The sequence below is a fragment of the Strix uralensis genome, chromosome 12, assembly GCF_047716275.1.
Source record: "Strix uralensis isolate ZFMK-TIS-50842 chromosome 12, bStrUra1, whole genome shotgun sequence".
In the NCBI taxonomy this organism is placed as follows: Eukaryota; Metazoa; Chordata; class Aves; order Strigiformes; family Strigidae; genus Strix; species Strix uralensis.
This window is the reverse complement of record NC_133983.1, coordinates 10,335,189-10,351,960: the sequence shown is the minus strand read 5'-3', so window position 1 is coordinate 10,351,960 and position 16,772 is coordinate 10,335,189. Positions and strand designations below refer to the sequence as shown.

General features: G+C 41.7%; 1 protein-coding gene across 2 annotated transcripts; it reads right to left on the bottom strand.

Annotated features, from left to right (window-relative positions):
- Window positions 1–2,014: 2,014 nt before the first annotated feature.
- C12H16orf87 (chromosome 12 C16orf87 homolog) lies at window positions 2,015–15,762 on the bottom strand. Of its 2 annotated transcripts, XM_074881661.1 has the most exons (4): window positions 15,472–15,753; window positions 11,183–11,279; window positions 8,417–8,599; window positions 2,015–2,562 (listed from the first exon to the last, which is right to left on the bottom strand). In XM_074881661.1, exons 1-4 carry the CDS (start codon window positions 15,535–15,537, stop codon window positions 2,444–2,446), a joined length of 465 nt encoding a protein of 154 aa, XP_074737762.1. In that variant the 5' UTR covers window positions 15,538–15,753; the 3' UTR covers window positions 2,015–2,443. The 2 variants fall into 2 exon arrangements, with proteins under 2 accessions (XP_074737762.1, XP_074737763.1); XM_074881662.1 differs by lacking the exon at window positions 8,417–8,599 and having other exon boundaries at window positions 15,472–15,762.
- Between the last annotated feature and the right edge of the window lie 1,010 nt (window positions 15,763–16,772).

Below are 16,772 nucleotides of genomic sequence, written 5' to 3'. Positions count from 1 at the left end.
GCCAGAGTTACCAGGGTTTTTGGAAGATGCTGAAGTGTCCTGTCTATATAGGAAAGACTGATTTGTTTCTGGTTTGTGAGAAGAGAAAGCCAGGACTCTTGTTTTGCAAGATCCACTGGCAAAGAACCACTCTCTCCCTAGGACATTTTCAAGGCCACCTGCTTCCACTGCAGCTTTCTCAAAGAAACTGGAAGTCAGCAGGAGAAGAAAAATAACATGATGGCAAGGGGGGAAAAAAGCTGACAGCAGAGACCTGACGAAGACAAAGGGAAGAACCACAGAAATAGAATTCAACCGCTGTTTCAAGTGTCTCCACCAATGAAGGAGAAAAAACAGCCTTGCACTTCTGAGAGGTATGAACATATTTTTCAGTACTTATCAGAGAAGGCACCAATCTAGATGTAAAATAAATCGTAAAGTTAAATTTGGTCACATCTAACAACATTAACGTCAGTCCTCTGAAGATAATTTTAATTCCATGTACAGGAGCAGAAAGAAGTAGATACCTGTAGGAACACAGGTTAGAGTGTTGAACAAACTGCATGAGTAGTTCCCTTTGTCCCTCCTTAACACAGTAGATCTTGTTCTAGCAACAGAAGCCACATAAGCCTGCTCACATCCTTAAGTTTTCAAAATTAGAACTTCCCTTTTTTCATTCTGACTTTAATAACTTACCATGCAAACATATCCTCTATCCTTAAGAGTTACTCATCTGTCCTTACTACTGGTATCTGTGACAGGCTACAGTTCTGGAAAGCAGAAGTCTACATGACGTAGGGAAGTAGGTCTTGTGTTTGCAATTCCTCATTTACTGGAACAAAGACAAATGTATATTAGTGGTTCAAGCGCATTTCCAAGCCCATCCCTCTCATCCAGTGTGAAAAAGGACCCCAATTACTCTTTAGCAGTTAAGAATTCAAAATCACTTCCCACGTTTCCTGCTTCTGCTTACAAAGTTTGCATTTGATTAGTCCCTTGTGGATTAACTCAAAACTGTCACAGCTTCTTCCTTGAACCAGTAACTAGTAAACATTCAAAGCCAGACTAACAAATAACAGTATTTGTTAGTCTAGCTTTACTAATAAAATATCTGCTTCCACCCGGAGATCAGTTCTGTAGCAGAATCTCATTAGGTAACTCTATTAAAGTAACGTGATACTGAAAAGCACGACTAATATTGAAGAAAACACAAGACATTTAGTTGCATTTCCCTTCTTAGAAAACAGTGAATGAAAAGTGACAAAAAGCTAGTATGTCAGATTTTATGAATTACCTCCTACACCGCCTTCCTCAGAACTTTACAGGGCTGGAGGTTTTTTTTTCTTGGTAAGACAAAACCTGCATGTATTTGCTAAAGTAATAGTGCAATTTGAGCCAAAACTCTATCACTTTAACAAAGACTACTGTGTTGAATGTCTTCCCCAAACCTATTTCTACAAAACCAGTTCATTCTTGCACTCTCAGGTAGACTTTTGCTTTGGTATTTACAGTCAACAGTTCAAAGACTTTTAAAAGACAGACAATAAAACTATTGAGAGTAAAAGGAACTAGTATATCCTCATCTTTTGGAAATACCAGTAAGATGTTAGCTGCAGATCTACATCTCTGACGCCTGCTTCTCCCCCTCTCCAGTAAACAAGGGGCCAAGAAAGAGTATGGGAGAAGTACTTACCAGCTGGACAAGGCAGACACCCAACAAATAGTTGTGACAAAACAAGTATTCAGCTCTCAAACTTCAGGAATCTGACCCCAAGAAGTATATGTGATTTTTAAAAAAACCAACTCTATCTAACAGGGAATAATTTTCTAGAGAGAATTCATAAACAAAGTTGTCAAGCAGAGTAATCCCCTAAAATGAAACCCCTTGAATTTTCTTCCTATCAGAATTATAATCACACCTATTAAAAAAATGCAAATTTAAAGTCATCCCTAGGATGAATACCAGATTTCTAAGTGGATTAAAACCAACATACCCAAAGTATCATAAATGTACTTCATTCCCAGTTCAATAAAATATTGGAATATCAATTTATTAAAAAGTTATGTGAACTGTACATACGTAAACTGCAATATAGCTGAAAAATCTGAAATATATAATTTTAAAGGAAAATCATTTATTTCTGAAAATATTTAAAATATTGCATTTCTGGCAGCAAATTTAAAAGAAGTGCTCTGGAATGGGTGCAGTCTCTCTGTGCATTTGTCTAGCATTTGTCTTCAAGGCGTAAAACATATCTGCTTTCTGATTTTTCATAGCACAATCCTGTGAACACTTCCTTTCTCACTTGTGGAGACAGAATTCGATTTCCAAGAACAGCAGCAGAATTTTAAGAGGAAATACTACGGTCCTTTGATGGTGCAGACAACACGCTTTCCGAGTCCACGACACCTTGGAAATATGCTAGCCATTCTGCATATAAATGCATCAGATTGTGCTCACAAGTTACAAAATAAGTCTTTGATTGATAATTTTTCTGTTTATTTCCGCCAAGGCCACTGAAAATACGAAGGCCTTTTCATCTGAAAGGTTAGCATACATGTCAACTTCCTTTTCTTGTTTCTCTGTAGAAGAAAAAAAAGTCACTATTAGAAGCTTTTTCCATTATCCGAAGTTAATGCAAGTTACATAGTAGTTAATAAATTATGTGAATGGAGTACTGGAATTGAAAAGAAGTTAGACAATCAACTCCTATTCATGGAAGGATTGAGAAAGAGGAGGAAGAAATGGAGGCACACAAAGGTGCTAGAAGAGTCACATGATTAGTCATTCAAAAGCATGACTGATTTTCTGTTCTTTAACGATGAAGAAAGAATGAGTCATTAACATTATATTGATGCCTGACACAAACGAGTATTCAAGTGTACCTCCATTTTTTTTTTGCTTTTACATAAACAGCTCCCATCCTAGAAAACAAAGTTATTTTACAATATCCTCATTAAATAAGACATTTCTCCCCTTATTTTACATCTAAATAACAGAAATCCAATAGTTTAATTACAGTGTCCAAGACCAAAGAGCAAATACATGGCAGAAGTCAGGTTCCAAATTTGTCACCATGAACATTTCTGGACCTTCTATACTGCAGACTTTCAATCTTATCCCAGATAATGAACAGTGCTAACACCTCAGTAAGCAAGTGAAAGCCTCTGAATTCCCTCTGCTGGCATTGGCTTGTTTCAATGCTACAGACACACAACAGCAAGCCATCAAAAATTTCCATACTGCAGTGCTGAAGTACACTGTTAACACTCTAGCATGTGACAAAACTCATAGAATAGTACAATTTCATAAATACCACTTACTCCAGATCATGACTATTTATATCCCAGTTTAGCTAGCCACAGGTAGCTGACACAACTCATTAAGAAACAACAAACAAACAAACCCCCCCAAAACAGCTTTGTCAGCAGAAGACCAGGCTTGTAGACACAAAGAAGAGAGAAATACATATAGAGCTTTAATGTTGTTGTCTAGCTGTGGAACTGCATCTCTAATCCCAGTTCCACAGTGGCCTGTACTAATTTACAATCACAACACAACGCTCACCTGACAGAGCCCTCTGTCTCATTAACACACAGACACATGGTGCACACTCATTTTGCCCACAGCACGCTCTGGCAGACTGCTCCACCAAGACACCTAATTCAGCAATGGTTAAGTGAAAGACAAAGCAGCATTGGAACATAATGGAAAGCACCATGTGGAAAAATCCCAGCATCTCCTATCTCCATCTACTCACACGGTTATTCCTTCAATGGGTCCACATTCATAACAACATTTTTAGATTTGGTTTCACATCTGTGTTACAGCTCACAGACGCTATTCCAACAGACTGCCTTCCCTGTGAAGTCAAGTGCATGTGGTAAACAACTAAGTGGGAGAAACTGAAAAATCACTTTGTTCTGACTTAACACTGATAGAGACACACAGCAACAAAACCCTCTACTTAAAAACTTCTAGAGAACTGAAATCACATACAAGCTCACCCTTCCCTGCAAGTAAAATTGCTTAGTGAGGAGCCTGGACACAGAAAGATGTATCAGTTTTTAATCTGAAAACAGAAACTTGCTTAGCAAACTAAGCCTAATCAAAGCACATTTGATATTTAGAGTGTGATTTCTGCTGGTTCCCTGGCTATGCAAGACAATATCCTCTAGTGTATTGAGTTTGAAATGAAAGCTAAGAAACAGAGTTTCACTTCAAGTCCTACCCTGTAGTTCAAGACAAATCAGTTTCTATATGTACACTCAGTCTGGGTTGCTCCACTTCCTCCCTCCCACCATTTACAAATTAACAATGCTGGGAGTTGTTCTGAGCAGAGACACTACACACACTGGTTATTCCACATTAACCTTTTCTATTTTCATATCTAAACCTCTCCCCTTTTTTTCATACTTCCCAATTCAAACAAACCCAGCCATCACCTGAATATGTCAGCACCCAGCAGATTTTTTTTTCTCCCCCCTGCTTACTGTTAACAGATTGTAGACCTAAAAAAAAAAATTCTCAAGTTTCCCTTCCCCCTGTCCTCCAAAGGACTGGCTTGTTTTGAAAGACTTCAGCTTTAAAGAATTTAAATCTTGATATCAAACAGTATCAAGGATTAACACAGGTTTGGGAGCTTTATGCATTCTTAAAACAATTCCAGTTCTCACCGTAACTACTGAGGAGCTTGCCCTGCATGATGCTTTATCATATGCTACTCATAGGATATCATGGTTTCTACAGACACTATCAAAACTTTCCGCTTCAGTCTTATCTGAAAGTAGTTTTGACTCATTTCTCTATTATTAGCAAAAGACTGTCTTGCAGAATCACAATAGTATTTTTAACATCTTACAAAAATGGTAAGTCTTTTGCTATACAACTGAAGGGCTATTTAGGTGAAAATCTTCAGTCTTTCTGGAGAAGGTATCTCACAACCCCAGATCTCCAGCAACACACTAGACCCACAGCCCTTAAAATTGTGATTATGTATAAATCAGATATGGACCCTACCCCTCAAAAAATTTGTATCGATTCAAAATCCAAAGTTCTGAGATTTACTATCCAGGACAATAAGTTAATTCCAATGTGCACTCTGGGAAAGCAAATGTATGAGTGATACACCCTGAAATTACTGAAAAAAGAAAACTTCCATCAAGAAATTTAATTCAGCTTAAATTTTATCAGGACACTGAGATGTAGGTTATCTTTATAAAGATTCATACCTTGTTAAGTATCAAGTATGCTTTAGTAAGGCTCCAGCCACTTTTACTGGGTCTCACTTGATGGTAACCTCTTTCAGAACAAACAATACCACTTCCTCCAGCATATGAGGGTTTTTGTGTTTGTTTTAATATAATCAGAGTTGTTACCTAGATAATAAGGCAGCCTGGGAACTGGTTTAGCTGTGTATCACAGTCCCACACAGTAAAACAAAAAACATACCACCACCACCACAAAAGCAGAATCAAATGATTATGAAGTGTTTCTATTTTTAAAATATATTGTAGCATTTCTGACAAAGAAATTGACAATTTTGACAAGCCAAGCCTGCAGGGACAAGGTCCTGTTTTCCAGGGTCATCACATGGCTCTGAAACATGTGACAGGAGTATTGTCTGGGTCCCAGCACTCTGCCATATCCCCTCAATCCACGTCAGCTTCCTCTTTCCTCCCCCTCCATTTCTTCTTACTAAATCTGCAGGGAAAATAGCTTATTTTAAAAAGCCCTTTTGCTTCTCCTATTCTCCTTAATTGCTGTTCAATCCTGCTGCTCTTTGTTCTAATGTGAGCCAGTCACAAGGATACAAAAGAACTAGTCAAAGGCACAGACATAACTGAGAACAAGCAGCTATGTATGAAAAGAGCACAACAAGCTACGAAGCAAAGTTGCAGATGTCATGGGTGTCCTCAGGAAGAAAATTTTCACAGCTGGATGGTCTTCAAATGGACAGTTTATCTGCTCTGGAATGATATTATAATACAGGTGTTCTCTGTCCTAATTTTCCATCTACAAATGCAGTAGGCATTGCAGAGGCACCAAATATTTAACAGCTTTGCAAGCAGCAGCCTCTTTTCAAGTCTTTTGGGGGAAGAAGAAAGCACAATCTCTAGTGGCAAGTAATGTGTACCGAAAATATCCTAGAAATATACAAGAGGCAAGAAAATAAGATAAAGTCTAACACTAAACCAATGTCTTGCATTCCAGAGCTGACTTTCAACACTATGTAGACTGATACAAGGATATCACACAAGCAACGTGTCACACAAAAATCACTTTAACTGTAGTAGAAGAATTAAAGCTGCTTAACATTCTTTTACACAAACAAGACTATCAAGCAGCAGTTTTGGTAAAGGAATAATATGTTTAGAATTCCCACTGATTACACATAGTAGTTATGTCAATTTTATAAGCCACTTGAAAAGGGAGAAGTCAGTGTTAACTTGTTTTATAGTAATTACTTACAAAATGATGGGTTCTCTGCTGAATTTGGTTTTATAGCCTTGACAGCCATATATATCAACTTTTTGTTTGTTTTGTTTTTTTTTTAAATCTGCCCAATAATCACCACAGTGGTCTACACCCATTACAGTCTGACATAACCAGAAATAAGAAGTAAGAGAATATCCTAAGCCCACTTATTCCTAGCAGCAAAGTGTGCTGTACTGATGAGGAGCAAAGATAATTACAAATGGGCATGAACCCAAGCTCTGTACCAGCTCTGCAGAAGAATTCAAGGAAGAAATAGTAACAGTAGTCACAATACCAAGTAAAGGGGATGGTAGGACAGGACAAGAAGATGAACGCAATCTTCTCAAGTGAGATTCAACTTTAAAAAAACAAAAAACAAAAAGCAAACCACAACACCAAACACCACACAGGCACTCTTACTCAAAAATCTCACTGCATCTGTACTTCTAGTTTTCTGCCTCAGAGCACTGGTATATTGTCACACTTTGGCATATGCAGCAAGAGCTTAAAAACATTCAGCCTAGTTTTAAATATGAAAACATGTTCTCTAAATATCCCTCACGCTTTCAAATTCTTGCTTTTTGGAGACTATAAAACATGCATTAAGAGAATGGATCTTTTCTTTTGATTGCTTTCCTCTTTTTCCAGGGGACAGGAAAGAAGATTTACCAGGAAACCCAACTAGCTTACAGGAATTTTCTAACCAAAGCTGTGTGCAAACTAGACTGGTGGTAAAATGCCTAGAAATGATCCTGTAGGTGCTAGACAAAGTCTAGCTTGGATCAGTAACAAATAGGGAAACTGTATTCTGTGAAGCTACGTACATCATTAAGCCATATGCAACAGTGAAGAGATAAGTGTATCCCTGTTACAGTAAAGCAACTGCCGCCCAGAAAACATACAGAAATCAAATTCTATCTCCTCTTTCCACAGCCAAAGCACTAAACCAACAACAAACCCCGATTTATTCTTTGGTTTTATAGGAAAGAAACTTTAAGAACAGATTTACATTAAACAGCAGAGACAACAAAATTGGTTTGAAAACTTAGATGTTAAAAGGAACTCACTTTGCAATATGGATTCACACCCGTTTGTTAACAAATAAGGTGGCAGGGAAAAAAAAATTGCATTTCTGAGTTGTGCCACAAGGTACGCTTGAAGGTTTCAGTAGTTTTAAGAACAAGATCTTCTAAATATTTATATGAAGCCTTGATCTTCCCCTCCTACCTGCCTTCCAGACTTTTAAGTCCATGATAAGTTCTGGATTCATAATTCAGGCCTAAAATTACTATCTCCAAAACCATAGATAGCAAATGCACTGTCAATAGGCTCTGAAAAAAATAGGAATCATAAGCAACAGTCACATACTTGAAGGGCTCCAAAATTACCCTAGAACATGTAACAGTCTCTTTATTGTATAAAGATTAAAAACAGCAGGTCACCAAGGAACCTTAATAAGCAAGGAAGAATTCTTTCCTCTACAGTACTATTCTGTAGAAACATGGGACAAAAATTCAGGTCATAGTACTGACTCAAAATGCCCTTTTTACTTTGACCCTTTGAAAGGTTTCAAGGAACTTAAGCAATCCAGTCATCCTAATCACTCTGACAACAGGCATCATTATATTGTTTGTCCTTGTGATATGGAGCAGCGGTACCTCCAAAAAAAAAAAACCCAAACCAAAAAACTACTAAGCACTACAGTGCAATGGCTTTCAATGTAAATGTTGAAACTTGATATGGCGGCTAAAAACACAGACTTAGTTCTTTGCAGTCAGTTCTAACCAGACACTGAAACATAAAACCAGAGGTCTCTATAGATGTGAAACAGTCCCTTCCCCATATTAAGATATCAGGTATTGGGTGAGCTAGCCTAGTTACTTAAATGATTTGAATGGTATAAAGGTTTATTGATACAAAAAGAAAACCCAATGAACATTATTTCTCCAGTTCTCATACCTCTTTCTTCCTCGTGCTTTTTGGCTGAGGCACTCTTAGGTCTTCCTCTTCCTCGTCTGCTATGATCTGAATGGCTGTTAGACCTGGATCTTTTTCGGTTTTCTAAGTCTTTATTTACTGCAGAATTTATCTTCTCTCGCTTAACTCTCTCTGTCCGTCTCCTTTTGGCCTCACTCTTGTTTTCTGTGCAAATGAATAGAGATGGTATGATCTAGGGTTGTTTTCATCTTTGTTCTCAATTTATTCTTAGTGCTTACCCTACCCAATCACCTTTTTTTCTTTAAATATCTTAGCAAAAGTGGTTAGATGTCTGTACCCTTACACAGCAATTACATCTGCATGATATCCATGCAAAAATTAAGGTGTCAGATCTAGAATGACACTTCACTTCTTGATTACAAGGATCAAGCCTTTACGTAACTACTTCAAATGCATTTTGCAACACGAGACATCTGCTAGTGTACAGGAAGTTCACTGTTTCCCATGCAAAGATGGAAAAAACTATCAAGACAGCCCATTGCATTTGTTTCCACTAGCCAAAAAAAAAAAAATTATCATATAGGTAAACAGCAAAGTACTTCATCTTTTAACACTAACAATGAAAACATTCCCACTGCTCACAGAAATCAAAATGCTGAGTCAACAATGCTGTCAGTAAATGCCACATTACACAGCATACATGTCCCACCAAATCTAGCCTATGACAAGGCCTCAGAATACTTAATGCTGAACAGGTGTATTGTTTTCCTACACACCAGGGTAAAAAAAAAAAAGTATTTACACAAGTGTTAATCAGCTTGGGTACTGAAAATAGTACAGTCACCACAGAACATTATTCAACACAGGCTAGTTGCACAGTTGCAAGGCTGCAGCACCGTTCTGCAGTAGCTATATTGTTGAAAATAGTGGAATATCGTTTTCTAAAGAAGTTGCAGTTACCTTATGAGCACAATATAGACATACATGGTCTCCCACTATACAGTCCTGGGGAACTGGTTTCCTTTTGCTGCAGTTGTCCCATTAATCTTGTATAGACAAAGGATACAAATTGGACAGTAGGATAACTTCTCACTAACTGTAATACAAATGCTGTATTTCACAGTATCACAAAAAGCTTGAGGTAGCAAAGGACCCCTGGAGACCAACCTGTTCAAGCCTGCTGCTCAAGCCAGGCCACCAAGAGTCAGTTGCCCAGGACCACATCCAGGTGGCTTTTGAGTATGTCCAAGGACGGAGACTCCATAACCTCTCTGGGCAACCTGTGCCAGTGCTCGGTCACCATCACTGGGAAAAAGTGTTTCCTGATGTTCAGAGGGAACAGCTTGTGCTTCAGTTTGTGCCCATTGCCTCTTGCCCTGTCACAGGGCACCACTGAAAAGAGCCTGGCTCCATCTTCTTTACAACCTTCCTTCAGGTATTGATATACATTGATAAGATTCCCCTGAGCCTTCTCTTCTCCAGGCTGATCAGTCCCAGCTCTCAGACTTTCAGAGGAAAGATGCTCCAGCCCCTTCATCATCTTTGTAGCCCTTCACTGGACTCTCTCCACTAAGTCCGTGTCTCTCTTGTATTGGGGAGCCCAGAACTGGACACTGTACTCCAGGTGTGGCCTCACCAGCGCCAAGTAGAGGGTAAGGATCCCTTCCCTCGACCTGCTGGCAACACTTTCCCTAATGCAGACCAGAACACCGTTAGCTGCCTTTGCCACAAGGGCACATTACTGGCTCACAATCAACCTGCTGTTCACCAGGACCCCTTTCCTGCAAAGTCCCTTTCCAGCAGGGTGGCCCCCAGCACATATTCGTGCATGGGGTTCTTCCCCTCCAGTGCACTGCCTACATACAAAGCTGAATTATACAAGAGCTCTGCTCTACCAGATTATGGCCTTCAGGCGGAGGGGGGACTTTTGGGGGAGAAAATTGACCAACACTTCCCAACTACCACAGACATTGCTTAACCTCCTCCACCTTGAAAGTTCAGTTATCTAACATAAAGTCATATAATTCCTACAAACTGGTAGACTACAAGTATCCTTCAAAATAGTGATACAAAGTATCAAATATTTAGCTTCCATTTTGTAGGCCTGGTAGATTATTTTAAAGAGTAGAATTTATAGATAACATACTTTTTTTTAAAAAAACATCTTCCCTGACAGATGCTTGTTCTGACTAATTCCTACTAGGACTGAAGGAAGTGATAAAAACGAACACAAGGAGAATGTTAATCATGCCAAAACGCACGTTCAACTGACTTCTTATCGAGCCCATCAACAACAAAAGACATACAAATTAGACAAACAAAAAATACACTATTTTTTAATTTAACCCATGCAGACAGAAGCAACACCCACCTGGTTTTTGATTAAACATATACCAATTTTTACTTTCAGAAAACCCAGCTTCAATCAGCATGTACTCTGAAATCTGATCCCTTTGGCACCCCTAGACGTTTAGCTTCAAAATAGGATTAACAGAAAGCTTCCTGTAAGGAGTTATTTTGTACAGTGACCAATGTGCACAGCTAGAATATACACAGAATAAATGCCAACATCACAAGTGCAAAGGAAGTAAGACTGAAAACACCAGTTTCCCTCTCCCTTAAAATTCAAGGAACATTTAACATATTCAAGTCTACCATGCACAAATTCAAGGGAAAGTGAACCTGACAATAGTCAATTTACACAGAGAAGTAAAATACTCTATCCTTTGCCTCTAAGAAATAAGGGGAAAGAACCGTTGCCCCCTTCTTCCCAACTCTAAGTATTACCTGTGATGGGTGGCGATCTCTCAGCACGTTTAGCATGCAAGAGTTTTCGACTAATAAATATGTAGCCACAGGGACATGATTTACATGCAACAGGAACCTAGGAAAACAAAAGACAAATATTTCAGTTCATTTCAAATTATGACAAATTTCCTGTCCAATGAAGAAAAAAACCAAGTAACTCACATTTTGTCCTCACAGATTCAGTCTGTACTGCAAAGTATGGCCTGTACTATTACACAATTATATTTAAACACAGTAAAAACAGGCTCTGCTGTGAATCACCCAGCAAGCCTTTTCTTTATGCAGTTGTTAGAAAACAAGCTTGAAATGTACAGCTGTTGTGACTGCTTTGTACTGCAAACCCTTTTCCCTAGACTGTCAGGAAGGGGGTGGGGGAAAGTGGAAAGCACTAAAGCAAGGGTGAATTAGGATAAAAATACAATTTCTCTTCAGAGCTCTCAAATATCCCCAGTCAAATCAGTCAGACACTCCCAGTTTTGCTTCCTTCATTTACTTCTAAAAAGAATTTAAAGAGAAAGTATGAGTTAAAACTGTCAGTACATTCTGAATACATCCACTTTCAGAAGCATCTGAAAGCAACTCCTTTAGAAAGCAGGAGCAGCTTTAAACAGGAGGCACAATAGAGCCCGAAGCAAAACAGATGTATTTGTACCACACTCTACGCCGGTGGTTACAGAAGGACCTAGTTAATTCAAAATGCAAATAACCTACCACAGCTAGTTCCACCACCATAAGACAATTTAAAACAAGATCAGAAAATCTAGAAAAGCCACACTTACATGAAAAGTGATCAAAAAAAAATCTTACTCTGAGAAATTAAAAAAGTGATACTGATTAATTAATTACAAACCTCATTACCTTCACTTAAAGCCAAGATCTTCTGAGATCTTTTAAAGTAGTAAGGAATACACCATATTGCTTTGATTAGGTTTAAGACCGAAAACACAAATCAAAGCAAGTTTAAACAGAGTTCTGGAAGAGATTAACATAACACACATTAGAGTCAAGTCATGTTGAAGCATGACAGTGGGGAAAAAAGCAGGAGGTAATTTCTCAAATGTAATTCTTTAAGACAGGTCTCTACAACTTCACCAATGTCCATTGAAACAAACAGAACCATGACTGCCTGCTCAATTTTACCAGACATGTAGAAGAACCAAGTTCCAATGTTCTACAGGCTAGGAAAAAACCTGCCAAATTAGCACATGAATTTGTAAAGGGCAACCTAACTGCTACTCAGAACAAACAAATTATTTTGCTTTATGTAGCACATCTTAACTCCTGTACTTCACCCTTTGAACAGCTTACAGACAGCCTTTTGATATTGGTTTTATATAACTAGAGACTTTTTAATTCCCTTTATGGAGACATTGACATAATAAATACTAACCAAGGTTTATTGAACCTTAAAGCTCAGAATTTAGCAGACTTGTGTGCACACTTATCTCCTTGTTGATATGTCAGTGTAAGAGTACCGAAAAACACTACCTAGCAGAGTTCGTCTATATTGCTAAGGTGATATAGGAGTTCCATTTAAACCTATTTTTGAACATCTGGGTCTTGCTGATAATTCCATTTCCAGGCTCAGCGTGAAAAAAAATTGGGGAAAGCCACCCAAGGGGATTGGAGCAGACCCAATATTTTTCAGTGAACTTAGCCATGTTTAATATTGTTCTCCTGTTACAGGTTTGGCATGTAGGAGCGTGTGCCATTGCAGGGGGCGGGGCGGGGGGGGGGGGGGATTAAGTAGGAAGGGGCTTATTCACTGAAATGTATGGCTTATCCTTTGAAGATCTACCCTGATAACATCCTGTGACATAATTAAGGCAACACAGCCCTACAAACACTATTTTACTGTTTAACATTTTCCTAACCAAAAAGAAATTTAGTTTCTCATACAAGAAAGTTTATGCGAAGGTAAATTAAGAAATTATAATTATTTCTTCTGATTGACTGAAAGGCTCCCTAGTTTAATGGGGCAATGCTTTGGCTGGGAAAATATAATCAAAAAACCTTTTTTTTTTAAATTTTAAAGAAGTCTAAATGGCAACTATATATCATCTAAATTACAACAAAAAGTTTAAAAGCATAAGAAGTGTTACTCAATATTATGCTCCAGTATTTGTGGCTGTCTAAGTATTTCCATGCGTGCCACTTCTAGTGAAGAAATCAGAAACAAATGCAAAGCCCTTGTTTATGGAAAAATTTAAGAAATGCTAGTACAGGACATAACCACTTAAGAGTCACACAAGAGCTTCCCCACACTGTGCAAAGGGCTGACTTGTACTGCAGGTTTTAGGTTCTTGTCCTGTCTCAAACATTTGGCACTGGAAAACAAGGCCTTATGAGCAATGCTTGTGCCGGGGCAGAACACATATGCACATTAATTCCACATTAGCCACAGAAAAGCTGCTAACAGAAAATCTATACTGACATATGCATATCATGTGTTTTAGTTTTAAAGCACAGAACAAAGTGAAAGTTTCAGCATCAGCTTAAAAATAATGTTTGCTTACTTGCTCTTCCTATTGTTGGTGGTTTGACATTCACTACATTTATTTAAAAAGAAAAAAAAAAAAAAGGCAACCAAACCCAAAAAAGCCTCACCACCACTTTCATACTCCTCACTCAGTTTCTCCTTTCACCAACTGAATAACCAGAACTTGGCACACAATTTTTTCTCAGAAATAGAACTTGAGTGACGTGCTTAACATGTGAGCATTTGCAGTGGTTCATCTATTGCTTAAAAGATGAAAAGAAGGCCCCACACAGCTTAACATTCCAAACTGTTCCAGGATGAAACTACAAAACCTGTGCAAGTCGAAACAAGTAAGATGACTTTTTAAAAATCTTTTTAAGAAAAATGGCACGATATTATTTGAGTATGGCTGAAATAGCATATACCAGTCAAGTTTCAGGATCAAATAACAGAACCGTGTTTCCCCTGATGACATGTGGAAGCCTCTCCCCCTGCCCTGAGCCCCACAGCAGCCTTCTGCAGCGCTGCGCTATTGTTCCAGCAGAGGAGCACTGCTGTAACAAACCGGCCTATTTTTAACAGTAACATCATTACCAGTAAAGACCGTAAATGAAGGCAAGCTCATGATTGAGTAGCAGTGAAAATTTGCTGTTGTTAATGTTTAAGTATCTCCATTTTTCGCACGTAACAAAACTGCAGCGAGACATCAACAGTTCACGTATGCATTTGGATTACACGATAGAAATTGCAGTGAAGGTCTCAATTTTGCTGTTTCTAAACTACTCCGTGAGAGAACACCACAACTGAACGCTCTTCCGACTAGCCTTGGGCACATTAGTCATCCAAAGGGCGAACTGTACTGTAAAATTACTAAGTTCATAGTATTTTTAATAAATTGCATAGTTACTAAACAATACTAGCACATAAACAAGCAATTCTGCACGTCGTAAAGAAATCCTTCAGCATAATGTAACTACCACGCTACCCTGCAAGCGGAACACGGTATTTAATCCACATTCCAAGCAGAGACGGCAAAGGGAAACCATCATTTACATCATCCAAACATCGCTCCACAGCGGCACCGAGACAGCCGCGTCTTTCCCCTTCCTCCCTCAGAAGCAAACCGCTCCGCCGGCAGCTGCCCGCCCTGACCCTGCGAACGCGCGATGCGCGGCGGGGGGCACCAACCGGCGGCCACAACCGACGGCCGGCGGAGAGAACAGGAAGCCGGGGCTGCCCGGGCCGCCGCGGGGGGCTGCGCGGCGGCGGGGCCCGGCAACGCGGCCGCCGAACTCCGCTCGGCTCGGCCGGGACTGGGGCCGGGACAGCGCGCACCCGGCGCGCCCCGCGGGGACGGGCCTCGGCCGGGTCGGCGGCGGCGCCGCCTCTGCGGGACGGTGGCTCGGGGCGGGGAACACCGGGGCTGCGCTGAAGGAGCGGGTCCCGCGGCCCCGCCACCGACCGCAGCCGAGGGACCCGCACCCCACCCAGAGACGACCCGCCGACGGGGGCTTCAGCCCACCGTCCCCCGGTCCGCCCGAGGCTCCCAGCCCCTTCCGGAGCCCCAGCGCCGGGAGCACCTGTCCCCGCGGAGGTAGCCGGCAAGCCCGCCCGCCCCGGCGCACCCGGCCGGCGGGGCGGGCTCCGCACCCTGCCCCGGGATGGGCAGAGGCAGCGGGACCCGCGCTCCCCCCGCTCACGGCGCCGCTGTTTTAACCCCCGCGGCCACTAATTGCCCTTCCCCGGCGGGGACGGCCCTCGAGGGGAGCGGGCCCGGCAGACGCCTCACCTGCTGGTCGCACTCCGGGCAGGACTTGGTGGCCATCTTCACTTTCTTGGCCCTGCTCGAGGACATGCTCGCTGCTGCTACTGCTGCCGCCGCCGCCGAAGCGCCGGCCGCCCCGCCCCGCGGTGGCGGGGAAGGGCGGGCGGAGAGAGAGCAGGGGCGCGGCGCCGGCCGGGGGCGCACGGCCGCCAGGAGCCTGCGCAGCCTCCGCGGGCCGGTCTGTCTGTCCGCCCGCCCCCGGCGCGGCGCTGCGCTCCGACAAAGGAGCGGCTCGGCTCGGCGCCCCGCCGCCACCGCCGCTCTGCCCGCCCCGGCGACGGCACAGCCGGGGCGGGGCGCGTGCGCGCGGAACCGGCTCCGCCGCCGGATTGGCTGCGCGCCTCGCGCCGCCGGGGCCGCGCGCGCGGGGGGAGGCGGGGACTGGCGTCACGGCCGGGCTGCCGCGGGGCGGGGGCGGCTGCGGGGCCCCGGGCGGAGGTAGCGGCGGCGGCGGGGGCGGAATGGGGACCGCGGCCTCTCCCTGTCGGTCGGCCGCCCCTCTCGGGGGAACATTGCCCGCCGGTTCCCGGCTGTCACGTTTCCACGGTCCGGGGCTTGACTCGAGGTAATCGGTGCCAGGGCAGCAGCTCCTTCACTGCTTCCCGCCACCTGTGCCCCTCGAGCGGCGCCACCGGGATGAAGTTACACTGAAACGCACAAGCAGTCGGGAAGTCTTAAATCCTGTTTTTCTGCTCTTCATCTCAATTCAGAAAAAGACTGAAGTCGAGAGGGAGGGTTATCACCTGCTGTTCCGTTATCTTTGGGAGCCTGGTGGTTCTACAGTCAGGGCATTCAATCACGCCTCTGGAAGTTGTTATCCTTGCAAATTTGATGTTTTTACATTAGTATGTTAATTTTCCTGCCACTCCCACCTAAAAATATGAATAGCAACATGTAAGCTAACTGCACTTTAATGTTTCTCAAAAAATACATTTTTAAAGAAATACAGCAGCTAGAAATACTCATTTCAACTCCAAAATTCCTTCAAGATAGAGCTCTTGGACTGAAACTCCACATCAGCATGTAAAAGCTTTGTATTCCTACAAAATGTTTATATCTGAATCACCTCTGGAATTAAAAAAAGAGGAAGGCGATCATGACAATACTGTGATTAACAGGAGTCTGGATGATTATTTTTTTTTACTACAAAATGTCTACAGGAGAAAACTGCAGCAAAGTCTTAACAGAAAATTCTTTTTGAAGATTACTGTTTAAAATAGCCTGAAGTACTGCTGCCAACTAATATTTAAGAACTGTACAGGAAC

Coding starts and splice junctions, on each gene's coding strand:
- C12H16orf87 (XM_074881661.1), bottom strand. CDS start 15,537: ATGTCCTCGAGCAGGGCCAAGAAAGTGAAGATGGCCACCAAGTCCTGC. Junction 11,280..15,471: donor GCCCGGAGTGCGACCAGCAG/GTGAGGCGTCTG, acceptor TTGTTTTCCTAG/GTTCCTGTTGCATGTAAATC. Junction 2,563..8,416: donor AAAGCACGAGGAAGAAAGAG/GTATGAGAACTG, acceptor TTTCTTCTACAG/AGAAACAAGAAAAGGAAGTT.